Source organism: Coregonus lavaretus, assembly GCF_964263955.1.
Source record: "Coregonus lavaretus genome assembly, contig: HAP1_SCAFFOLD_458, whole genome shotgun sequence".
Lineage (NCBI taxonomy): Eukaryota > Metazoa > Chordata > Actinopteri > Salmoniformes > Salmonidae > Coregonus > Coregonus lavaretus.
Genome location: NW_028156245.1, coordinates 62,622 through 89,663, shown reverse-complemented (window position 1 = coordinate 89,663; position 27,042 = coordinate 62,622). Strand labels below are relative to the sequence as shown.

General features: G+C 41.1%; 1 protein-coding gene across 1 annotated transcript; it reads left to right on the top strand.

Moving 5' to 3' along the window:
• Nucleotides 1–1,277: 1,277 nt before the first annotated feature.
• LOC311126561 (NLR family CARD domain-containing protein 3-like) lies at nt 1,278–26,737 on the top strand (the record flags this gene model as incomplete). The annotated part of the gene is made up of 7 exons (XM_084200554.1): nt 1,278–1,364; nt 10,904–11,020; nt 11,333–11,417; nt 11,547–11,775; nt 12,190–13,951; nt 24,627–24,804; nt 26,726–26,737. Exons 1-7 carry the CDS (start codon nt 1,282–1,284, stop codon nt 26,735–26,737), a joined length of 2,466 nt encoding a protein of 821 aa, XP_084056680.1. The 5' UTR covers nt 1,278–1,281.
• Between the last annotated feature and the right edge of the window lie 305 nt (nt 26,738–27,042).

The following is a 27,042-nucleotide window of genomic DNA, read 5'->3' as shown; positions in this document are numbered from 1 at the left end:
ACAACACAACACTAAAAAATACATTCATTGCACTATAACGGTGAGAAACGGTGGCCACAAACTGTTAGGGCCTACATAAAGCAGAGTCCCAACAGCAGAGTCCCGACAGCAGAGTCCCGACAGCAGAGTCCCGACAGCAGAGTCCCGACAGCAGAGTCCCGACAGCAGAGTCCCAACAGCAGAGTCCCAACAGCTGTCCTATCATAATATCATTCCTCTTATTATTTCTCTTCATATGACAAGGATTAAAAAGGATTTGCCTGTAGATTGTCGACTTGATTCATGATGATGACTGCTGGCTAAGATTTTGAAAGTACGATGTTGACCTGATCAGTCCAGCTGCCTTACTCAAGAAAACAAAAAAGAGACCATGTTTGTATGCGGCTTTATTAACTCAATTATATATATTTATTTTAATTTTTTTGCAAACTGATATGTGACACGTATTAATGCCAAAATAACATGCAAAACAGGAAAGGCCACCTGCCCTGAATGACGGGTCGCTGGTTGAGAGAATGCCAAGAGTGTGCAAAGCTGTCATCAAGGCAAAGGGTGGCTATTTGAAGAATCTCAAATATGAAATATATTTTGATTTGTTTAACACTTTGTTGGTTACTAAATGATTCCATATGTGTTATTTCATAGTTTTGATGTCTTCACTATTATTCTACAATGTAGAAAATAGTAAAAATAAAGAAAAACCCTTGAATGAGTAGGTGGTCTAAAACTTTTGACCGATAGTGTATATATTTTTTACATTGTTAGCAAACTGATGTATTAATGCCACAATAACATGCAAAACTGGAAAGGCCACCTGCCCTGAATGACGGGTCGCCACTTGCTGAGGTATAGACCTTGATCTGCGTTACACAACAACAAAAAAACTGTTATACATTATAACCTAGCCTACTTTAAATAATATAACATCTCTTAATTGTTGCAAAAAACCTTTCTGTATAGATCACTGATCCCCCCCAGATCAATCAAGCCCGTTTTAGCCCTTCTGTCTACATTCTCAGATATGTTTAGAAAAGAACAGATTCCAAGAAAATAAATGGCAACTTTTAATGAATACAAATAAGTGTGTGACATGGCCATGGGGAAGAGATGTCACAACTACATATTCATGTGATTGCATTAAATCGCCTGACTGTTTCGATATGTCTGTTAGTAAATGTTTTGTAAGAGATAATTAATAAATGATAACAATTCACATTCAAGAATTACTGTGTTAACTACAACCAACATGTTGGATCTCTGTTTAGGGGTCAGTGGTCTAAAATGAGTCTCTCTGGGGAGAGAGAGGAAGGGGGCCCTGCCTCTAAAATGAGTCTCTCTGGGGAACATGACACCAAAGCTAAGAGGTGAGATGACAATTTTGTTTAAGAATTATTAAGAGTTTATTTTCTAAATGCTATTTCCACAATAATCAGAAATGGTTGCTTATGGGTACCTTCAATATTACTGTTCTCAGATGTTTAATTAATAGATTTTAGATGTATATCATTATTATTATTTTTATTGCAAAACGCTATATATCCATTGTTTAGCTGAAATTGAATGTTCGTATCCTGTATATTTGACTGTATTATCTGGTTGTCTCACCTAGCTATCTTAAGATGAATGCACTTACATAGCTCCTGAGTGGCGCAGTGGTCTAAGGCACTGCATGGCAGTGCTAACTGTGCCACTAGAGATCCTGGTTCGAATCCAGGCTCTGTCACAGCCGGCCGCGACCGGGAGACTCATGGGCGGCGCACAATTGGCCCAGTGTCGTCCAGGGTAGGGGAGGGAATGGCCGGCAGGGATGTAGCTCAGTTGATAGAGCATAGCGTTTGCAACGCCAGGGTTGTGGGTTTGATTCACACGGGGGGCCAGTATAAAAAATAAATAATGTATTCACTAACTGTAAGTCGCTCTGGATAAGAGCGTCTGCTAAATGACTAAAATGTAAATGTAAAATGTACTGTAAATCGCTCTGGGTAAGAGCATCTGCTAAACAGGTGGGGCTCTGCCCTGAATGACAGGTCACCACTGCTCCAAAGCAATTACATGTTGCACAGGAACCACTGACTCACTGCATGTTTCTATTATCAAGACACCTGCTGGTACCTCTTAACTGGTTAGGACAGCTCATGAGGTGTCCTAAATATCTGCCAACTAGGTGGGACACTTATGAATAAAGAGGCTTCATGCATAGCTTTAATTTATACCCATAAGAGTAGGACTAAAACTGCTTTATTCTCAGCACTTATACGACACATTTTCTACTCTGAGACGCTTTTTGGATATGGGCCCAGATCTCAAAATATTGTAACGACCCAGTATTAAATGAGTCTATCTGGGGAGAGAGAGTACCAATTTTACTACTCTGAGACGCTTTTTGGATACGTGCCCAGATCTCAAAATATTGTTTTAAAAAACGATTTTATTTTGTTTGACATAATAAAAAAAGAATATTACTAATGTACCCGACTTTAAAGACTGCTTTTAGTTTATTGTGTGGCACTGCTCATGTCCGGTGCTGAAACTGTCCGCGTCCCCGTACAGAACTGTCCGCGTCCACGTACGGTTTGGCGCCAAGCATATTGTCCAGTTACGCGCAGAGTGGGCTGAGGTGATGTTGGGGAACAACGATGGAGTTCGTTACAGTGTTGAGACACCGAAGTTTATTGTTCAATTTGCTTTTTTTGCGTAATGGTCAGTGACAGTATGAGTGTAGCCAGATCCTTTTCACTCGCTATCCTTGTTTCATCTTGTGGTTCACCGGATTCGTCATCATCCTCGAGGGACAGACGAACGACCTGCTAGCTAGCCAAGCTAGTCGGTACAGCTAGCTAAGCTAGCTACTCTTTACCAGCAGCATCCTAGTTATCCTAGCTACCACTACATCATCACCGGCTGCCTGCATTTCTTGTGGACCGATGGAGCTCCCTGGTTGTTTCTTCCACCTGTTAAATACCGTGGAGGGCTTCTCCCTCTCTCGTTGACGGATGCTGGCTACCTACCATCCCTCTGTCCGGTTCTCCTCTCTTCACTAGATGGACGGTAACTTTAGTGTTTAACCCCTCTGTGTCCAAGGACTGAACTTTTTGAGTATTATTTTCGGGGCGCCTCAAGTTACATTTTTTACAACGTTTTTTACAACAACATTACCGTATTTTCCGCACTATAAGGCGCACTTAAAAGCCTTTAATTTTCTCCAAAAACGACAGTGCGCCTTATAATCCGGAGCGCCTTATATATGGATCAATTGGTTAATTGGTTGATCCATGCTGGTTTTACACGCCGCTCAAGGCGCTCTGTCAAAATGTTTCAGTATGAAAAACCAATAAAAACAATTTAATAATAATGAAATGTTTCAGTACGACTGGTAAACTACAAAGCCGCACCGCTTGCAGCATTACGGCTACCGTTGTCAGTAAACACTGGTACTGTGCTTACTCACAGTCCCACACCACTTGTCTGTGTATAAAGACCCCAAAATGGCAGCTTTCAAGAGACACGCTTACGACGCAGAGTTCAAGCTCAAGGCTTTCGGTCACGCAGTAGAATATGGGAATAGAGCAGCAGCGAGAGAATTCAACATTAATGAATCAATGGGTTGATATATCAGTCTCAACTGTGGTCCAAGCTTTCACAAAGGCAGGAATAATAATATGCCATTTAAATAATAATCTCAAAAATAATCTCAAAAATAATCTCTAAACTGCCAGGCAACAGCAGCGACACTGACTCGGATAATGACGAGAGGGAGCCGGGCAGGTTGGATGCCGTAGTCGCCCAACTGTTCAATTCGGACACTGAAGAAGAAGAATTCGAGGGATTCGTGGACGGGGAATGAACTGAAAAAGTGAGCTTTACGTGTTATACGTAACTGAACAATGTTGAGTTATGCACTAACGTTTGATTTAGTGGTATCAGACTGTTTCTTTTACTACGTGTTTACTGAATCAGGGAAAAGTTCCCCTCCACGTTTGGGAGAAGAGTGAGCAAGGCTGGGAGATATTGTTAATATGCACATTAACGTTTGAACAACGTTACCATGGGAGTGAACGGTGTTGTCAGAACGCTTAATCCAGGCTCTGTCGTAGCTGGCCGCGACCGGGAGACCCATGGGGCGGCGCACAATTGGCCCAGCGTCGTCCAGGGTAGGGGAGGGAATTGCCGGCAGGGATGTAGCTCAGTTGGTAGAGCATGGTGTTTGCAACACCAGGGCTGTGGGTTCAATTCCCACGGGGGGTATAAAAAATAATGTATGCACTAACTGTAAGTCGCTCTGGATAAGAGCGTCTGCTAAATGACTAAAATGTAAAATGTAAATGTTAATAAAGTTTGACTTTATCTGACTGTTTTGTTGACATTCCCTTTAGCTCAGCTCCATCTAGTGGATGCATAACGCAACCCCAGTCAATCGTTTGACTGTCTTCTATTCTATGCGCCTTATAATCCGGTGCGCCCTATATATGAAAACAGTTCTAAAATAAGCCAGTCATTGAAGGTGCGCCTTATAATCCGGTGCGCCTTATAGTGCGGAAAATACGGTAGTTCATTGCATCCGCCATGGAGCCCAGTTTCATAATATTACCTTCTGTCCCTGGTTATGAAGTAATCGCGAAAAAACAAGCCTTATTTTAGGGCATTTTTCACCCTACCAGCTCCTATTAGTTCTATTGAGCTCCGTGACACCGACTCGCCTTCAGAACGTTCATTCCCAGTCCATTGTTCTGCGTCACAATGCCAGCTTCACTATTGTTATCAATGAGACCTGCCTGCGTTAACCCTGTAGGTTTACCTCAGGTAACTTATTATTAACAAGGTTACGGCTACTTGGTGAGCGTTAACCCTGTAGGTTTACCTCAGGTAACTTATTATTAACAAGGTTACGGTTACTTGGTGAGCGCGCTCACTGTTAACCTGAGTACATGTTGTGGTGAGCCACATTCTAAGAGGTGTTGTCTGGCGCAAAGTGAAGTGAGAAACTGCATAAGAGGCGATGGCTGGCTGATAGCCATCAAACGTTAAACATTTTCTGGTCATGGTTAAACATATTTGTTTTAAGAAAAAAGTATACAATCTAAACAAAACGCATGTCCCTGTCCTCTTTTTCAAGATGTGGCCGATTTTAAACAGCCAGAAGACATTTTTTAATTAAGAAATAACCATTTTTCTGATGACTTGTTGTTTCTAAATGGCTGCTGGGTAATTTGATATGCATCGAAATATTCGTTCATAAGCATCAAATTGAGCGAATGCTGCACAGGTTCACTGAGTTGCAAACCAAATGGATATAATGGGGTGATTGTTGTCTAATCGGGTGGTCTAGCTAATAGATTTGTAGATCTGACACAGTTGCTACCTCAGATTATGAGCCTAGCAAGTGTCATGTAGCTCAGTTGGTACAGCATGGCGCTTGCAACGCCAGGGTTGTGGGTTCGTTTCCCACGGGGGGCCAGTATGATAATGTATGCACTCACTAACTGTAAGTCGCTCTGGATAAGAGCATCTGCTAAATATGTAAAAATGTAAAAAATATAATGAATGAGTTATGTAGTACCCACAGATGGCCAAAGGGAGGCGCAAGAGTGCTATAAACCCATACTGTTTTTTGCCATAAAAACCCTGAACCTAACAATCAATGAAATGTATTTATAAAGCCCTTTTTACACCAGTAGATGTCACAAAGTGCTATACAGAAACTCTTACCCTACTTATAACCTATTTTAGCCATAACCCTAACCCCTAATTCTAGGGTAGGGTAGCCTAGAACACTTTTAGAAATTATTTTAGTAATAATATTATCTTAGTAAATACAATTATACTATTAAATAGTGTTTTGATTATTTTGTTGTTATTTTATTATATGTATAATTGCAAGACAGAACACTTGATAAATAAGACACATTTGTTTTATTTTTAAAATGTGGTTTGAATTGGGTGACCTAGTAAACTCTGTGTGAAAGTCCAGCAATTGGCGTGGGGCAGGATTGAGACTGATCTAATACACTTTATTTCTCAGCTGCCTCACCAACGTCTGTACGTGAATTAATAACTTTTAATAGCTAAATATTTCCAATAGATTGCAGCATAAGACCACGAAGCATCAGTTATAGGCTACAAGCAGCAATATGATTAACATAAAATAGCATGCAACCAAATACTATATGTCCCATGATTTTCTGAAATGGTCACTCATTACTTTAGCTAGCTATATATCTCGTATTAGGCCTGTGATGCTTTTGGAAGAGCAATTAAATTGTGACTATAGCAGGTGTTGAACCCCGGGTAAATAATCACTAGTCAGATGCTCCAACCTCAACCCTAGGATACATGCATTTTTAAATATCTAATATTACGATTAAACAACCTCGGAATAGATAAGACAAGAGTGCGTCTTCCAGCCCGCCAATAAATTAGATCGTGCAACCCTCCCGGTTAGCAAATGTACCTCAACATGCCCCTCACTTGTGCTAGAAGGCAGAGTGCTCGCTGCTGGTTGATGAATCTGACAATGAATGTACTAGGAAAATATGTTTTTCTCAACCAGAGGTGACTAAATTAATGTTCAGGCTTATTGATAATCGTTATAGTAATGAAGAATAATTTCAAAACATGAGCATAAAAACAGGTAATAATAAACATGAATCATCATTATATTATTTCACAGTAATCTGTTAAATGCTTTTTCAGTCGTTCCTCTTGCGTTAGCAGTGTGGAAAGGGACAGTAAAAAGCGTGTGCAGGAGTTTTCCTGTGAGGGGGAGTGGTGGTGTATCCAGGGAGAAAACTAAACGAATCTTCTGAAATGTCATTCGTGGTCTAATGCTTCCATCTATTGGAATTATTTAGCAGCTGCAGTAGTACTGAATAAAGTATATCCTTACTAAAGTAGTAATTACTCAGAATTGCAAAATATGACATTTTCTAGTTCATTTTACCACTTACAACCATAAAATAACCATTTATAGCATAACAAACAATGAAACTGACATAAACCAAAAGCACCATACATTTAGTTAACTATATATATATATATATATATATACTATTTAGATGGGTGACATTATCTGCCAAAGTAACACCACTGTAGATAAAGAAGAGATCTCCAGTAGGTGTACCAAAACTTTGAAAGACCATTTTCTCAAAATTGAGGTTACAAGTTTATCATCTTTCAAAGCAGAATTACTTTCCCATTGTTCCTCAACTGTAGTGTATGATATACCTTTTTCTAGCTGAGTCTCTACTTTTATCCAATGTAAAAAACACAATTTCAAATTTTGCTACATAAGACCTAATCGAGCCGGTCGGCCACATTTGACTGTGTAAAACCTAGCAGTACTACTTATTTCTCTGAGAGTGAGGCAGATATATAGCATTGTGCAAAAAAACATGATTATTTGTCTCTCTGAAATGAAACCATCAAGTGATAGATTTAAACAAATACATGTCTGTCATTGAACAATCCCATGCCATGATTAGATAGTGAAAAAACACACCAATCTCTTTCATAATTTCTTTAAACAATAAAAGCTAATTTACGAACATTTCTGAAAATGGATATATAGCATTTTGGAATGAAACTCTTCTTATGTTACCCCATCTGAGTTCAGAGTAGATGAGAGACGTAATGTTTGTCTCTGTTGTGTTGAAGCCCAATCAAGCAGGAGAGACCAGCCTCCCCTGTACCCAGCTGTGTGTCCATGAAGAGTGACCAGTCTATGGATCATCCTTTAGGGTTTAGAGAGGGAGACTTTTCTACTGAACAAAGGTAAGAAGAACTCATGGGTCATGGTCAGTGAGTTAAACAACACTGTCTCTAGTCATTTCTCCTCTCCCATTTTCCCATTTATTTTGGTTGTTTTCATAATCCATAGGCTAATCCTTTTTTCCATTTTCATAGTCCTAAAACAATATTAAATAAACACAACACTCCCTGTGTGTGTGTGTGTGTGTGTGTGTGTTTTTGTGTGTGTGTGTGTGTGTGTCTGTCAGTGTGTGTGTGTGCACTCCCTGTATGAAGAGATGAAATCTCTGTCCTGATTGCCTAGTCACTTTTACCCCTACCTACATGTACATATTACCTCAATTACCTCAACTTCCTGGTACCCCTGCACATTGTCTCGGTACTCCTTATAGCCTCATTACTACCTCAACTTCCTGGTACCCTGCACGTTGACTCAGTACTGGTACTCCTTGTATATAGTCTAGTTATTACCTCAACTACCTGGTACCCTGCACGTTGACTCAGTACTGGTACTCCTTGTATATAGTCTAGTTATTAACTCAACTACCTGGTACCCCTGGACATTGACTCAGTACTGGTTCTCCTTATAGCCTCATTATTGTTATTTTATTATGTTACTATTTCCTTTTTTTATTTAGCTAATTTTTGTGACTTTTTAACTGCATTGTTGGGGAAGGGCTCATAAGTAAGCATTTCACGGTAAAGTGTACCACTGTTGTATTCGGCGCATGTTAGAAATACAATTTGATTCGATTTTAAGCTCATGCACAGAAATACGTCATTGGGTCTAATGGTCGTCTTGTGCCGAACTGCACAGGTGCAGGCCATCAAATCAAAGGCACTCCTTCGATATAAAGTTGTTTTTGACTAACATGTGTCAGTTTGTTAAACTACTTAAGACAGAACATTTTCCAAATTTAAAACTAAGGAAGTCATTTTTACCTCTCATTGACTTCCAAACCCCAAACCCTGGCCTGGTCTGCTTCATATGCGTTCCCAGAATACATTTTTAACATCAGCAGTTGTCTCCAAGTGCTTATATAGAAACCCAGTCTAAAACCCCAAAGAGCAAGCAATGCAGATGTAGAAGCACGGTGGCTAGGAAAAACTCCCTAGAAAGGCAGGAACCTAGGAAGAAACCTAGAGAAGATGCTAGGGGGAGATTATAAGAGGATATGGCCATTAAGTTCAGATAGTTTTTCAAGATTTTAAAATTTTCATAGATGACTAGCAGGGTCAAACTGTGGTTATTGAGGGTGCAACACGTCAGCACCTCAGGAGTAAATGTCAGTTGGCTTTTCATAGCCGAGCATTCAGAGGTCGAGACAGCAGGTGTGGTAAAGAGAGAGAGGGAGAGAGAGAGAGAGAGGGTCAAAACAGCAGGTTTGGGACAAGGTTGCACGTCTGTTGAACAGGTCAGAGTTCCAGATCCGCAGGCAGACCAGTAGAAACTGGATCAGCAGCACGACAAAGTATCACATCCGGTGGAGCATGTATCAATACTGATAGGATCGAAAGAAAGGGAGCGTTGCTCTTGGATCAGCTTTCTCCATTCAAATCTTTCCTTAACATTATAATTATTTCACAATACTGACCACAGATCAGCTTCTAGAATGATATTACTGCCTACGGCTGCAAATATTGAGGTAGTTTATTCTAATGCTTACACAATAAAAATGCACTAAATCACAGATTCGGCACATCATTGGGCACATGTTAGGCTATATATCATGAAATATATTGAGACAAATTACAGACAGTAGCCTACAAGTAGCAAAATAAAACTCAATTAATTAAACATTAAATGTATTTCAATATGATTGAAATAGGCCTATAGCCTACTGTTTATATTTTAAAGCAGTCATCTCGGTTTTCATTTGAAGCATCATTTTATACGTCCTTGTTTGCATCAATTGCAAAGACATTTGCAACTTTGTATTTGTAGTCAACTTTGTTCTGAATTGATCAGCATCACAGAGAGACAGATAAACTATGTGATTCTATGTTTAGGGGAGATCTTCTGTGTTTAAAGTGAGACAGGAGGGCAAAACAAGTTTCTAACGATTCACATCTCACTTAGTCTTTCTACGAGTGGTCTGAGGCAGGCGTTAGATTATGAGCGTTTTCAAGTGCAACGTTAATAACAATGGTTTTTTGAAACAGCTCAGAGATTTTACAATGCTCCTACGAATGTTCTAACAATACACTATGATGCTCCTACGAATGTTCTATATATACTCTATGATGCTCCTATGAATGTTCTAACAATACACTATGATGCTCCTATGAATATTCTAACAATACACTATGATGCTCCTACGAATGTTCTAACAATACACTATGATGCTCCTATGAATGTTCTAGTAATACACTCCGATGCTCCTATGAATGTTCTAACAATACACTTTGATGCTCCTATGAATGTTCTAACAATACACTATGATTCTCCTATGAATGTTCTAACAATACACTATGATGCTCCTGCGAATGTTCTAACAATACACTTAGCCTTAAGATGCTTTTGTGAGACTGGGCCCTGTATAAGAACATCCGCTAAATGACTAAAATGTAATGTTTTACGTACAGATCTCATATTACTGTATTTAATTTTTTATTTAAAATGTAGTTATTTGTTACATTTGACTGTGTTAAACCTAGCTGTACTATTTCTCTGAGAGTGAGGTAGATATATATATATTATTACTGTGTAAAACCTAGCAGTACTACTTATTTCTCTGAGTGAGACAGATATATATATATATTATTACCGTGTAAAACCTAGCAGTACTACTTATTTCTCTGAGAGTGAGACAGATATATATTATTACTGTGTAGAACCTAGCAGTACTACTTATTTCTCTGAGAGTGAGGCAGATATATTATTACTGTGTAAAACCTAGCAGTACTACTTATTTCTCTGAGAGTGAGACAGATATATACCATTTGGCAAAAGAACAGCATTATCTGAAATAAACCATCAAGTGATTTTAATTTAAAAAAACACACCCATTTCTTTTATAATTTCTTTCAACAATAAAAGCTAATTTACGAACTTTCTGAAAATGGAAATATAGCGATTTGTAAAGAAACTCTTCTTATGTTTCCCCATCTGAGCTCAGAGTAGATGAGAGACGTAATGTTTGTCTCTGTTGTGTTGAAGCCCAATCAAACAGGAGAGACCAGCCTCCCCTGTACCCAGCTGTGTGTCCATGAAGAGTGACCAGTCTATGGATCAACCTTTAGGGTTTAGAGAGGGAGACTTTTCTAGTGAACAAAGGTAAGAAGAACTCATGGGTCATGGTCAGTGAGTTAAACAACACTGTCTCCAGGCATTTCTCCTCTCCCATTTTCCCATTTCTTTTTGTTGTTTTCATAATCCATAGGTTAATCCTTTTTTCCATTTTCATAGTCCTAAAACAATATTAATCAAACACAACATTCCTTGTTTATTTGTTTATTGTGTGTGTGTGTGTGTGTGTGTGTGTGTGTGTGTGTGTGTGTGTGTGTGTGTGTGTGTGTGTGTGTGTGTGTGTGTGTGTGTGAGTGCACTCCCTGGATGAGGAGATGTAATCTCATGTTTTGTCCACAGAAACCAACAGGAGAGATCAGAGTCAGAGATTCTCAGTGGTCAGTCTTCCCAGAGTCATCAAACAGACCTGGCCTCCATATTCAGTGTATGTGGTCCTGTTATGTACATTTGTTTTTGTTTACCTCAAATAAAGTTGATCTGTCAATCATTCATTAATTTGTTAATGAGAAAGCAATTATTATCTTGCTTAACTTATTTACTTGATTTATTTCAGTTGCTTGAAGAGAATATTATGACATTTGTGAAGAACGAGCTGAAGATGTTCAAGAGGATTCTTAGTCCAGAACTCCCAGAAGGCTTTGAGAGTCAGAAGCAGGATAAGGAAGTGGTGGATGCTGAAGATGAGAAGCAGGAGAGCAGTGCCAGAGAGGGGGCTCTGAAGATCACACTGCACGTCCTGAGGAAAATGAACCAGAAGGAGCTTGCTGACACACTGGAGAAAAGTAAGAGCTGTCTGCCTCATGTTGAATGCTGTTTTAGAACAAATATGTAAAAGCTGTAGCTAAAGTACAGCTAAAGTAGCTGTGTAACGCAATTATATTGTAGCAGCCTTAACACAACACCTAGTGACCTCATCAAGTAGCAGCAGGGATGTGTTGTGTTGAGAGAGAGAGAGAGAGAGAGAGAGAGAGAGAGAGAGAGAGAGAGAGAGAGAGAGAGAGAGAGAGAGAGAGAGAGAGAGAGAGAGGATACATCAGTAATACCTAATAATAATAATAATAATATATAATCAGTCACTTTAAATATTTATACTGTCAGATAAGAGAATAAATTAGAAAAAAACGTTATAACACAGTCTTACAATATTATAGGCATTAAAACATAGGTAATATTAATATCCTCTGTGTTATTTCTAGATTCAGATGAGCTTGCTATGATTTGCCAACGTGAACTCAAATCTAATCTAAAGAAGAAGTTTCAATGTGTATTTGAGGGGATCGCTAAACAAGGAAACCCAACACTTCTCAATAAGATCTACACAGAGCTCTACATCACAGAGGGTGGAACAGGAGAGGTCAATAATGAACATGAGCTGAGACAGATTGAGACAACAACCAGGAAACAAGCAAGACCAGAGACTGCTATCAAATGTAACGACATCTTCAAACCCTTAACTGGACAAGACAAACTTATCAGAACTGTGCTGACAAAGGGAGTCGCTGGCATAGGAAAAACAGTCTCTGTGCAGAAGTTCATTTTGGACTGGGCTGAAGGAAAAGCAAATCAGGATGTCCAATTTGTATTTTCATTCCCTTTTCGGGAGCTGAATTTGATGAAAGCGGAAAAACACACGTTGATTGAACTTCTCAATCAATTCTCAATAGAAACCAAAGAATCAAGAATCTCCAACTACGACAAGTACAAAGTTCTGTTCATCTTTGATGGTCTGGATGAGTGCCGACTGCCCCTAGACTTCCAGAAGAACAAGATTTGTTTCGACGTCACAGACTCAACCTCAGTGGATGTTCTGCTGACAAATCTCATCAAGGGAAATCTGCTTCCCTCTGCTCTCCTCTGGATAACTACCCGACCTGCAGCAGCCAATAAGATCCCTTCAGAGTGTGTTGACCAGGTGACAGAGGTACGAGGGTTCAATGACCCACAGAAGGAGGAGTACTTCAGGAAGAGATTCAGTGATGAGGACCTGGCCAGCAGAATCATCTCACATATAAAGACATCAAGGAGCCTCCACATCATGTGCCACATTCCAGTCTTCTGTTGGATTTCTGCAATAGTCCTTGAACACATGCTGAAACATAAGAGAGAAGAGATGCCCAAGACTCTGACTGAGATGTACTCACACCTTGTGGTGTTTCATACCAAACAGAAGAATGAAAAGTATCTTGGGAAAGAAGAGACAGGTCCACACTGGAATAAAGAGAGCATTCTGTCACTGGGAAAACTGGCTTTTCAACAGCTTGTGAAGGGCAATCTGATTTTCTATGAAGAAGACCTGAAGGAGGCTGGCATTGATGTCAATGAAGCCTCTGTGTACTCAGGATTGTGCACACAGCTCTTTAAAGAGGAATGTGTGCTGTACCAGGACAAGGTGTACTGCTTCGTGCATCTGAGCATTCAGGAGTTTCTGGCTGCTGTATATGTGTTCCTCTCATTCATCAACAACAATGAGAATCTAATGGCCGAACCTCAAGTTACTGAAGTTACCGTCTACAAGAGTGCTGTGGATAAAGCCTTACAAAGTGAGACAGGAAACCTGGACCTTTTCCTCCGCTTCCTTCTGGGCCTCTCACTGGAGTCCAATCAGAAGCACTTACGAGGTCTACTGACAAAGACAAGAAGCAGCTCACAGAGCCATGAAGAAACAGTCAAGTATATCAAGGAGAAGATCAGGGAGAATCCCTCTCCAGAGAGGTGCATCAATCTGTTCCACTGTCTGAATGAACTGAATGACCATTCTCTAGTGGAGGAGATGCAAAGCTACCTGAGTTCAGGAAGTCTCTCAAAAGAAGAACTGTCACCTGCACAGTGGTCAGCTCTGGTCTTTGTGTTGCTGACTTCAGAAAAGGAGCTGGATGTGTTTGACCCAAAGAAATACTCCAGATCAGAGGAAGGTCTTCTGAGGCTGCTGCCAGTGGTCAAAGCCTCCAGAGCTGCTCTGTGAGTAAATACAATTATATTTAAGTACTAATCATCAGGAATAAATATTAAGTTTAGAGAAAAACATGTATTATAATATGTATATAATATATAATATTAAATTGAAAAACTTACTGAATCAGTGCATTGGTGTTCACATTTGTATAACAATATGACCATGCAATTCTAGGAGATGGAAGATGAATCTATATGTTGTTTAAGAGAATAAACCAAATGCATCTGCCATTGTCCTTCTACACTACTGGTGTTAAATTAACAGTGTGTTTTTGAAATCATGATGATCTCTTTGTCAGGCTGTCAGGCTGTGGAGTCACAGAGGAAGGCTGTGCTTCTCTGGTCTCAGCTCTGAAGTCAAACCCCTCACACCTGAGAGAGCTGGATCTGAGTAACAATGTCCTGAAGGATTCAGGAGTGAAGCTGCTCTCTGCTGGACTGGGGAATCCCCACTGTAAACTGGAGACTCTGAAGTCAGTATTCCTGTAGTTGGTCAACAAGTGATAACTGTTCACCAGATCCACATGTGTTTACCAGGCACACATAGTCCACATTATATGTGTTTGGACAGTGAAGCTTACAGTTTTACATTTGGTGCTATGCTCCAGCATTTTGGATTTGAGATAGAATGTTTCATATTAAGTGACATTACAGAATGTTGCCTGTTATTTGAAGGTAATGGTGAGAGGTTAGCATATTTTGTTGTAGCCTCTGTAACTTTCTCATTCATGATTATTCTCAATCATGTCATCATCAGGATTACTTTAGTAGTGTTTAGAAACATGTTATCTACCCACTTAGAAAGAAAATCACTCAACACCAACGAATAGTAGTGTGGTTTTAATATGATTTGACTCTTTGCAGGCTGTCAGGCTGTCTATTCACAGAGGAAGGCTGTGCCTCTCTGGTCTCAGCTCTGAAGTCAAACCCCTCACACCTGAGAGAGCTGGATCTGAGTAACAATGACCTGAAGGATTCAGGAATGAAGCTGCTCTCTGCTGGACTGGGGAATCCCCACTGTAAACTGGAGACTCTGAGGTCAGTATTCCTCAATGAACAAACACACACTGGACACACACACACACACACACACTGGACACACACACACAGACACACACACACACACACACACACACACACACACTGGACACACACACACTGGACACACACACACCACACACACACACACACACACTGGACACATACACGGGACACATACACACACACAATTATTAATTTAGTAGTGTTTAGAAACATGTTATCTACTGTTAATTATTATACATTAATTCATATATATATATACAGTGAGGGAAAAAAGTATTTGATCCCCTGCTGATTTTGTACATTTGCCCACTGACAAAGAAATGATCAGTCTATAATTTTAATGGTAGGTTTATTTGAACAGTGAGAGACTGAATAACAACAACAAAATCCAGAAAAACGCATGTAAAAAATTTTATAAATTGATTTGCATTTTTTAATGAGGGAAATAATTATTTGACCCCCTCTCAATCAGAAAGATGTCTGGCTTCCAGGTGTCTTTTATACTGGTAACGAGCTGAGATTAGGAGCACACTCTTAAAGGGAGTTCTCCTAATCTCAGCTTGTTACCTGTATAAAAGACACCAGTCCACAGAAGCAATCAATCAATCAGATTCCAAACTCTCCACCATGGCCAAGACCAAAGAGCTCTCCAAGGATGTCAGGGACAAGATTTTAGACCTACACAAGGCTGGAATGGGCTACAAGACCATCGCCAAGCAGCTTGGTGAGAAGGTGACAACAGTTGGTGCGATTATTCGCAAATGGAAGAAAGACAAAAGAACTGTCAATCTCCCTTGGCCTGGGGCTCCATGCAAGATCTCACCTCGTGGAGTTGCAATGATCATGAGAACGGTGAGGAATCAGCCCAGAACTACACGGGAGGATCTTGTCAATGATCTCAAGGCAGCTGGGACCATAGTCACCAAGAAAACAATTGGTAACACACTACGCCGTGAAGGACTGAAATCCTGCAGTGCCCGCAAGGTCCCCCTGCTCAAGAAAGCACATACATGCCCGTCTGAAGTTTGCCAATGAATATCTGAATGATTCAGAGGAGAACTGGGTGAAAGTTTTGTGGTCAGATGAGACCAAAATCGAGCTCTTTGGCATCAACTCAACTCGCCGTGTTTGGAGGAGGAGGAAAACTGCCTATGACCCCAAGAACACCATCCCCACCGTCAAACATGGAGGTGGAAACATTATGCTTTGGGGGTGTTTTTCTGCTAAGGGGACAGGACAACTTCACCGCATCAAAGGGACGATGGATGGGGCCATGTACCATCAAATCTTGAGTGAGAACCTCCTTCCCTCAGCCAGGGCATTGAAAATGGGTCGTGGATGGGTATTCCAGCATGACAATGACCCAAAACTCACGGCCAAGGCAACAAAGGAGTGGCTCAAGAAGAAGCCCATTAAGGTCCTGGAGTGGCCAAGACAGTCTCCACACCTTAATCCCATAGAAAATGTGTGGAGGGAGCTGAAGGTTCGAGTTGCCAAACTTCAGCCTCGAAACCTTAATGACTTGGAGAAGATCTGCAAAGAGGAGTGGGACAAAATCCCTCCTGAGATGTGTGCAAACCTGGTGGCCAAATACAAGAAATGTCTGACCTCTGTGATTGCCAACAAGGGTTTTGCCACCAAGTACTAAGTCATGTTTTGCAGAGGGGTCAAATACTTATTTCCCTCATTAAAATGCAAATCAAGTTATAACATTTTTGACATGCGTTTTTCTGATTTTTGTTGTTGTTATTCTGTCTCTCACTGTCCAAATAAACCTACCATTAAAATTATAGACTGATCATTTCTTTGTCAGTGGGCAAACGTACAAAATCAGCAGGGGATCAAATACTTTTTTCCCTCACTGTATATATATATATATATATATATATTACCTGTCAAAAGTTTGGACATTATTCAAGGTTTTTCTTTATTTTTACTATTTTACTATAAGACATTAAAGCTATGAAATAATACATATGGAATCATGTAGTAACCAAAAAAGTGAAAATATATTTGAAATTTGAAATTCTTCAAATAGCCACCCTTTGTCTTGATGACAGCTTTGCACACTCTTGGTATTCTCTCAACCAATTTCACCTGGAATGCTTTTCCAACATTCTTGAAGGAGTTCGCACATATGCTGAGCACTTGTTAGTTGCTTTTCCTTCACTCTGCGGTCCAACTCATCCCAAACCATCTCAATTGGGTTGAGGTCGGGGGATTGTGGAGGCCAGGTCATCTGATGCAGCACTCAATCACTCTCTTTCTTTGTCAAATAGCCCTTGCACAGCCTGGAATTGTGTTGCGTCATTGTCCTGTTAAAAAACAAATGACAGTCCCACTAAGCTCAAACCAGATGGGATGGCGTATCGCTGCAGAATACTGTGGTAGCCATCCTGGTTAAGTGTGCCTTGAATTCTAAATACATCACAGACAGTGTCACCAGCAAAGCACCCCTACACCATAACACCTCCTCCTCCATGCTTTACGGTGGGAACTACACATGCGGAGATCATCCATTTCCCACACCGCTTCTCACAAAGACACGGCGGTTGGAACCAAAAATCTCCAATTTGGACTCCAGACCAAAGGTCTAATGTCCATTGCTCGTGTTTCTTGGCCCAAGCAGGTCTCTTTTTATTATTGGTGTTCTTTAGTTGTGAGTTTTTTGCAGCAATTCGACCATGAAGGCCTGATTCACACAGTCCCCTCTGAACAGTTGTTGTAGAGATGTGTCTCTGACTTGAACTCTGTGAAGCATTTATTTGGGCTGCAATTTCTGAGGCTGGTAACTCTAATGAACTTATCCTCTGCAGCAGAGGTAACTTTGGGTCTTCCATTCCTGTGGTGGTCCTCATGAGAGCCAGTTTCATCATAGCGCTTGATATTTTTTGCGACTGCACTTGAAGAAACTTTAAAAGTTATTGAAATGTATCGTATTGACTGACCGTCATGTCTTAAAGTAATGATGGACTGTCGTTTCTCTTTGCTTATTTGAGCTGTTATTGCTATAATATGGACTTGGTCTTTTACCAAATAGGGCTATCTTCTGTATACCCCTCTACCTTGTCACAGCACAACTGATTGGCTCAAACGCATTAAGAAGGAAATAAATTCAACAAATTAACTTTTAAAAAGGCACACCTGTTAATTGAAATGGATTCCAGGTGACTACCTTATGAAGCTGGTTGAGAGAATGCCAAGAGTGTGCAAACCTGTCATCAAGGCAAAGGGTGGCAATTTGAAAAATCTCAAATATAAAATATATTTTGATTTGTTTAACACTTTTTTGGTTACTACATGATTCCATATGTGTTATTTCATAGTTTTGACGTCTTCACTATTATTCTACAATGTAAAAAATAGCTTTAAAAAAACAAAAACTTGAATGAGTAGGTGTGTTCAACCTTTTGACTCGTACTGTATATATACATAAATCAATAGATATGGCAGGTTTCAGGACTCTGATGAATCTGAATATGTAGAAAAAATATACTGCCACTATTTTCACCACCAAAGAATAGCAGTGTGTTTTTAATATGATTTGACTCTTTACAGGCTGTCAGGCTGTGGAGTCACAGAGGAAGGCTGTGATTCTCTGGTCTCAGCTCTGAGGTCAAACCCCTCACACCTGAGAGAGCTGGATCTGAGTAACAATGACCTGAAGGATTCAGGAGTGAAGCTGCTCTCTGCTGGACTGGGGAATCCCCACTGTAAACTGGAGACTCTGAGGTCAGTATTCCTGTAGTTGGTCAACAAGTGATAACTGTTCACCAGATCCACATGTGTTTACCAGGCACACATAGTGTACCAGGCACACATGCGGAGATCATCCATTCACCCACACCGCTTCTCACAAAGACACGGCGGTTGGAACCAAAAATCTCAAATTTGGACTCCAGACCAAAGGTGTAATGTCCATTGCTCGTGTTTCTTGGCCCAAGCAGGTCTCTTCTTCTTATCGGTGTCCTTTAGTAGTGATTTATTTGAGGCAATTCGACCATGAAGGCCTGATTCACACAGTCCCCTCTGAACAGTTGATGTAGAGATGTGTCTCTGACTTGAACTCTGTGAAGCATTTATTTGGGCTGCAATTTCTGAGGCTGGTAACTCTAATGAACTTATCCTCTGCAGCAGAGGTAACTTTGGGTCTTCCATTCCTGTGGTGGTCCTCATGAGAGTCAGTTTCATCATAGCGCTTGATATTTTTTGCGACTGCACTTGAAGAAACTTTAAAAGTTCTTGAAATGTTCCGTATTGACTGACCGTCATGTCTTAAAGTAATGATGGACTGTCGTTTCTCTTTGCTTATTTGAGCTGTTATTGCTATAATATGGACTTGGTCTTTTACCAAATAGGGCTATCTTCTGTATACCCCCCTACCTTGTCACAACACAACTGATTGGCTCAAACGCATTAAGAAGGAAATATATTCAACAAATTAACTTTTAAGAAAGCACACCTGTTAATTGAAATGCATTCCAGGTGACTACCTTATGAAGCTGGTTGAGAGAATGCCAAGAGTGTGCAAACCTGTCATCAAGGCAAAGGGTGGCTATTTGAAAAATCTCAAATCTCAAATATATTTTGATTTGTTTAACACTTTTTTGGTTACTACATGATTCCATATGTGATATTTCATAGTTTTGATGTCTTCACTATTATTCTACAATGTAAAAAATAGCTTTAAAAAAACAAAAACTTGAATGAGTAGGTGTGTTCAACCTTTTGACTGGTACTGTATATATACATAAATCAATAGATATGGCAGGTTTCAGGACTCTGATGAATCTGAATATGTAGAAAAAATATACTGCCACTATTTTCACCACCAAAGAATAGCAGTGTGTTTTTAATATGATTTGACTCTTTACAGGCTGTCAGGCTGTGGAGTCACAGAGGAAGGCTGTGCTTCTCTGGTCTCAGCTCTGAGGTCAAACCCCTCACACCTGAGAGAGCTGGATCTGAGTAACAATGACCTGAAGGATTCAGGAGTGAAGCTGCTCTCTGCTGGACTGGGGAATCCCCACTGTAAACTGGAGACTCTGAGGTCAGTATTCCTGTAGTTGGTCAACAAGTGATAACTGTTCACCAGATCCACATGTGTTTACCAGGCACACATAGTTTACCAGGCACACATGCGGAGATCATCCATTCACCCACACCGCTTCTCACAAAGACATGGCGGTGGGAACCAAAAATCTCCAATTTGGACTCCAGACCAAAGGTCTAATGTCCATTGCTCGTGTTTCTTGGCCCAAGCAGGTCTCTTATTATTATTGGTGTCCTTTAGTAGTGGTTTCTTTGCAGTAATTCGACCATGAAGGCCTGATTCACACAGTCCCCTCTGAACAGTTGATGTAGAGATGTGTCTCTGACTTGAACTCTGTGAAGCATTTATTTGGGCTGCAATTTCTGAGGCTGGTAACTCTAATGAACTTATCCTCTGCAGCAGAGGTAACTTTGGGTCTTCCATTCCTGTGGTGGTCCTCATGAGAGCCAGTTTCATCATAGTGCTTGATGTTTTTTGCGACTGCACTTGAAGAAACTTTAAAAGTTCTTGAAATGTTCCGTATTGACTGACCGTCATGAGCAAGGCGCTTGTAACGCCAGGGTAGTGGGTTCGATCCCCGGGACCACCCATACACAACAATGTTTGCACGCATGACTGTAAGTAGCTTTGGATAAAAGCGTCTGCTAAATGGCATATTATTAGTATTATTAAAGTAATGATGGATTGTCGTTTCTCTTTGCTTATTTGAGCTGTTCTTGCCATAATATGGACTTAATCTTTTACCAATTAGGGCTATCTTCTGTATACCCCTCCTACCTTGTCACAACACAACTGATTGGCTCAAACGCATTAAGAAGGAAAGAAATTCTACAAATTAACTTTTCTGAAGGCACACCTGTCAATTGAAATGCATTCCAGGTGACTACCTCATGAAGCTGGTTGAGAGAATGCCAAGAGTTTGCAAAGCTGTCATCAAGGCAAAGGGTGGCTATTTGAAGAATCTCAAATATAAAATATATTTTCATTTGTTTAACGCTTTTTTGGTTACTACATGATTCCATATGTGTTATTTCATAGTTTTAATGTCTTCACTATCATTCTATTATGCTATTTGGTCCTCTGTAGCTCAGCTGGTAGAGCACGGCGCTTGTAATGCCAAGGAAGTGGGTTAGATACCCAGCACCACCCATTCACAAAAATGTATGCATGCATGACTGTAAGTCGCTTTGGATAAAAGCGTCTGCTAAACGGCATATTATATATTATTAAATTTGAAGAATCTGAAATATAAAATATGTTTTGATTTGTTTAACACTTTTTTGGTTACTACATGATTCCATATGTGTTATTTCATTGTTTTGATGTCTTCACTATTATACTACAATGTAAAACATTGTAAATAACATTTGACTGGTAGTGTATATATAAATATATGAATAGATATGGCAGGTTTCAGGACTCTGATGTATCTGAAAATGTTGAAAAAATATACTGCCACTATTTTCACCACCAAAGAATAGCAGTGCGGTTTTAATATGATTTGACTCTTTGCAGGCTGTCAGGCTGTCTAGTCACAGAGGAAGGCTGTGCTTCACTGGTCTCAGCTCTGAAGTCAAACCCCTCACACCTGAGAGAGCTGGACCTGAGCTACAATCACCCAGGAGACTCAGGAGTCAGACTGCTCTCTGCTAGACTGGAGGATCCACACTGCAGACTGGAGAAACTCAAGTATGTAGAGGGTTTATGTCAATGTTCATATCAGACATGTTGGAGTTATCAGGCTAGTTAAGACAAACATTCTTACCACCACTTGGACTAAGTTATATACTGACTGTGTGTGTGTGTGTGTGTGTGTGTGTGTGTGTGTGTGTGGGTCCAGTTTGTGTGTGTGTGGGTCCAGTGTGTGTGTGTGTGTGTGTGTGTTTTTGTGTGTGTTTGTGTGTGTCTGTGTGTGTGCACGTGTATCAGTACACACACAGAACACACACACACAAATGCACACACACACATACACACACACACGCACACTGGACACACTCACACACACTGGACACACACACTGGACACACACACACACACACTGGACCCACACACTGGACACACACACACTGGACACAGACACACACACACACTGGAAACACATACACACTAGACACACACACACACACACTGGACACACACACTGGACACACACACACACTGGACACAGACACACACTGGACACACACACACCAAACACCCGATACACCACACACACACACACACACACTGGACACACACACACACTGGACACACAAACACACACTTGACTCACACACGCTGGACACACAAACGCACAGGAGACACACACACAGGATACACACACTCACACACACTGGAAACACATACACACTAGACACACACACACACTGGACACACACACAATGGACACACACACACTGGACACACACACACACACACTAGGATTATTGTAGTAGTGTTTAGAAACCTGTTATCTACTCACTTAGACAGAAGATAAATCCAGTCATCATCCACCATTCAGTTACTATTGGACAAAACATAACCCAAAACACAACCAAAACAAACTGCAAATGCAACCAACGAGTTTGGGACCACATTGTCACGCCCTGGCCTACAGAACTCTAGCTAGTTTGGTCAGGGTGTGAATATTCTAGATTTGTATTTCTATGTTGGCCGATGTGGTTCCCAATCAGAGGCAGCTGTCACTCGTTGTCTCTGATTGGGAATCATACTTAGGCAGCCTTTTGGCACTGTCTAGTTGTGGGTTCTTGTTCCGTGTAAGGTTTGTTGTGTTGTACCTTTGGACTTCACGTTTCGTTTCCTTTGTTGTTTTGTCGTGTGTTTATCGTTAATAAACATGTACGCATATCACGCTGCGCCTTGGTCCGACCCGTCTTTAAACGAACGTGACAGAAGAATCCACCAAACGAGGACCAAGCAGCGTGCCCAGGAGCAGCAGACACCCTGGAAACAGGTGGAGGAGCAGAGAGTATGGACTTGGCGGGAGATAAGAGAGGATCTGGCAAGGCAGATGGAGGCCCTGAAAGGGATCAGGGTGGAGAAGGAGAGACAGCCCCAAGAACAGTTTGGGGGGGGGCTAAAAGGGTGGTCGGGGAGCGAAAGAGAGGAGCCCCGACCACTGCACTCGTAGGGGCTCAAGGAGGAGTCCTCACTGGAGGAGGACGGGGCGCGGAGTGTAAAGGACGGAGACAGTCATAGACCTCCAGCGGCGGTTCCCAGTCCGGTACGTCCCATACCTGCTCCTCGCACCAAGCCTGTGGTGCGCGTCGCCAGTCCGGCCCGGCCTGTTCCTGTCCCTCGCACCAAGCCTGTGGTGCGCATCGCCAGTCCAGCCCGGCCTGTCCCTGTCCCTCGCACCAAGCCAGTGGTGCATGTTCCCAGTCCGGCCCGGCCTGTTCCTGCTCCTCGCACCAAGCCGGTGGTGCGCGTCGCCAGTCCGGCCTGTTCCTGCTCCTCGCACCAAGCCAGTGGTGCGCATCGCCAGTCCGACACGGCCCGTGCCCGTTCCCCCCGTGCCTGGTCCGGCACCGGTCAGCGGCTCCACTCTGGAGCCAGAGCAGTCCGCCCCACCGGTGCCCAAGCCAGCTCCGGGCAGCTGCTCCACTCCGGAGCCGGAGCCGCCACCGATGCTGGAAGCCCACCCGGACCCTCCCCTATTCAGTCAGGTTTGTGCGGCCGGAGTCCGCACCTTTGGGGGGGGGGGGGGGGCTGGGGGGGTGCTGTCACGCCCTGGCCTACAGAACTCTAGCTAGTTTGGTCAGGGTGTGAATATTCTAGATTTGTATTTCTATGTTGGCCGATGTGGTTCCCAATCAGAGGCAGCTGTCACTCGTTGTCTCTGATTGGGAATCATACTTAGGCAGCCTTTTGGCACTGTCTAGTTGTGGGTTATTGTTCCGTGTAAGGTTTGTTGTGTTGTACCTTTGGACTTCACGTTTCGTTTCCTTTGTTGTTTTGTCTTGTGTTTATCGTTAATAAACATGTACGCATATCACGCTGCGCCTTGGTCCGACCCTTCATTAAACGAACGTGACACAAATACTAAACTTTTGACTACTTTAATACACTATAAGTGAATTGGTCAAAATACTTATGACTTCTTCAAATAGTGGGAATAGATACATAAAGTGATTTCATTTCTAATGGTGAATCAGATATGTATTACAATACCCTCAAATAAAAGTTGACATATACTGTCACCTCATATGAAACAGTTGATCTCAAATCCTAAATGTATAGAGCCACATTTAAAATGTTAGCTTCACTGTCAAAATAGATATGGTGTGGACTGTATACTCAATACAATCTAAATCTGATACCGCACTGTCTGTCTTTTGACTGATACTGCTTTTTAAACTGCTCTGGTCAGTCTACTCAAATATTTGTACTATACATGTTTCTATCTACAAGCTACATTATGATAATTTGTCATATCTAATAATGATACATTCATTCATTTATGAATATATATGTTAAGTTTCAGGACACTGATATATCTGAAAATGTTGAAAACATATACTGCCACTATTTTCACCACCAAAGAATAGCAGTGTGGTTTTAATATGATTTGACTCTTTGCAGGCTGTCAGGCTGTCTAGTCACAGAGGAAGGCTGTACTTCTCTGGTCTCAGCTCTGAAGTCAAACCCCTCACACCTGAGAGAGCTGGATCTGAGTAACAATGACCTGAAGGATTCAGGAGTGAAGCTGCTCTCTGCTGGACTGGAGTATCCCCACTGTAAACTGGAGACTCTGAGGTCAGTATTCCTGTATCACACAATGAACACACACACACTGGATACACACACTGGACACACACACACAGGACACACACACGCACAATGGACACACACACTGGACACACACACTGGACACACACACACTGGACACACACACACATCCACACAATGGACACACACACACACACACACACACACACACACACACAAGGATTAATTTAGTAGTGTTTAAAAACATGTTATTTACTGTTAATAATGATACATTCATTCATTTATATACAGTAAAAGTCAAAGGTTTGGACACACCTACCCATTCAAGGGTTTTTCTTTAATTTTACTATTTTTTACATTGTAGAATAATAGTGAAGACATCAAAACTGTGAAATAACACATCTGGATTCATGTAGTAACCAAAAAAGTGTTAAACAAATGAAAATATATTTTATATTTGAAATTCTTCAAATAACCACCCTTTGCCTTGATGACAGCTTGCACACTCTTGGCATTCTCTCAACCAACTTCACCTGGAATGCTTTTCCAACAGTCTTGAAAGAGTTCCCACATATGCTGAGCACTTGTTGGCTGCTTTTCCTTCACTCTGCCGTCCGACTCATCCCAAACCATCTCAATTGGGTTGAGGTCGGGTGATTGTGGAGGCCAGGTCATCTGGTGCAGCACTCAATCACTCTCCTTCTTGGTCAAATAGAGGTGTGTTGAGTCATTGTCCTGTTAAAAAACAAATGATAGTCCCACTAAGCCCAATCCAGATGGAATGGCGTATCGCTGCAGAATGCTGTGGTAGCCATGCTTGTTAAGTGTGCCTTGAATTCTAAATAAATCACAGACAGTGTCACCAGCAAAGCACCTCCAAACCATAACACCTCCTCCTCCATGCTTTACGGTGGGAAATACACATGCGGAGATCATCCGTTCACCCACACCGCTTCTCACAAATACACGGCGGTAGGAACCAAAAATCTCAAAGTTTGACTCCAGACCAAAGGACAAATGTCCACTGGTGTAATGTCCATTGCTCGTGTTTCTTTGCCCAAGCAGGTCTCTTCTTATTATTGGTGTCCTTTAGTAGTGGTTTCTTTGCAGCAATTCGACCATGAAGGCCTGATTCACACAGTCCCCTCTGAACAGTTGATGTTGATGTGTATGTGACTTGAACTCTGTGAAGCATTTATTTGGGCTGCAATTTCTGAGGCTGGTAACTCTAATGAACTTATCCTCTGCAGCAGAAGTAACTCTGGGTCTTCCATTCCTGTGGTGGTCCTCATGAGAGCCAATTTCATCATAGCGCTTGATGTTTTTTGCGACTGCACTTGAAGAAACTTTAAAAGTTCTTGAAATGTTCCGTATTGACTGACCGTCATGAGCAAGGCGCTTGTAACGCCAGGGACCACCCATACACAACAATGTTTGCACGCATGACTGTAAGTCGCTTTGGATAAAAGCGTCTGCTAAATGGCATATTATTATTATTATTAAAGTAATGATGGACTGTCGTTTCTCTTTGCTTATTTGAGCTGTTCTTGCCATAATATGGACTTAGTCTTTTACCAATTAGGGCTATCTTCTGTATACCCCTCCTTCCTTGTCACAACACAACTGATTGGCTCAAACGCATTAAGAAGGAAATAAATTCTACAAATTAACTTTTCTGAAGGCACACCTGTTAATTGAAATGCATTCCAGGTGACTACCTCATGAAGCTGGTTGAGAGAATGCCAAGAGTTTGCAAAGCTGTCATCAAGGCAAAGGGTGGCTATTTGAAGAATCTCAAATATAAAATATATTTTCATTTGTTTAACGCTTTTTTGGTTACTACATGATTCCATATGTGTTATTTCATAGTTTTAATGTCTTCACTATTATTCTATTATGCTATTTGGTCCTCTGTAGCTCAGCTGGTAGAGCACGGCGCTTGTAATGCCAAGGAAGTGGGTTAGATACCCAGGACCACCCATACACAAAAATGTATGCATGCATGACTGTAAGTCGCTTTGGATAAAAGCGTCTGCTAAACGGCATATTATATTATTATTATATTTGAAGAATCTCAAATATAAAATATGTTTTGATTTGTTTAACACTTTTTTGGTTACTACATGATTCCATATGTGTTATTTCATTGTTTTGATGTCTTCACTATTATACTACAATGTAAAAAATTGTAAATAACATTTGACTGGTAGTGTATATATAAATATATGAATAGATATGGCAGGTTTCAGGACTCTGATGTATCTGAAAA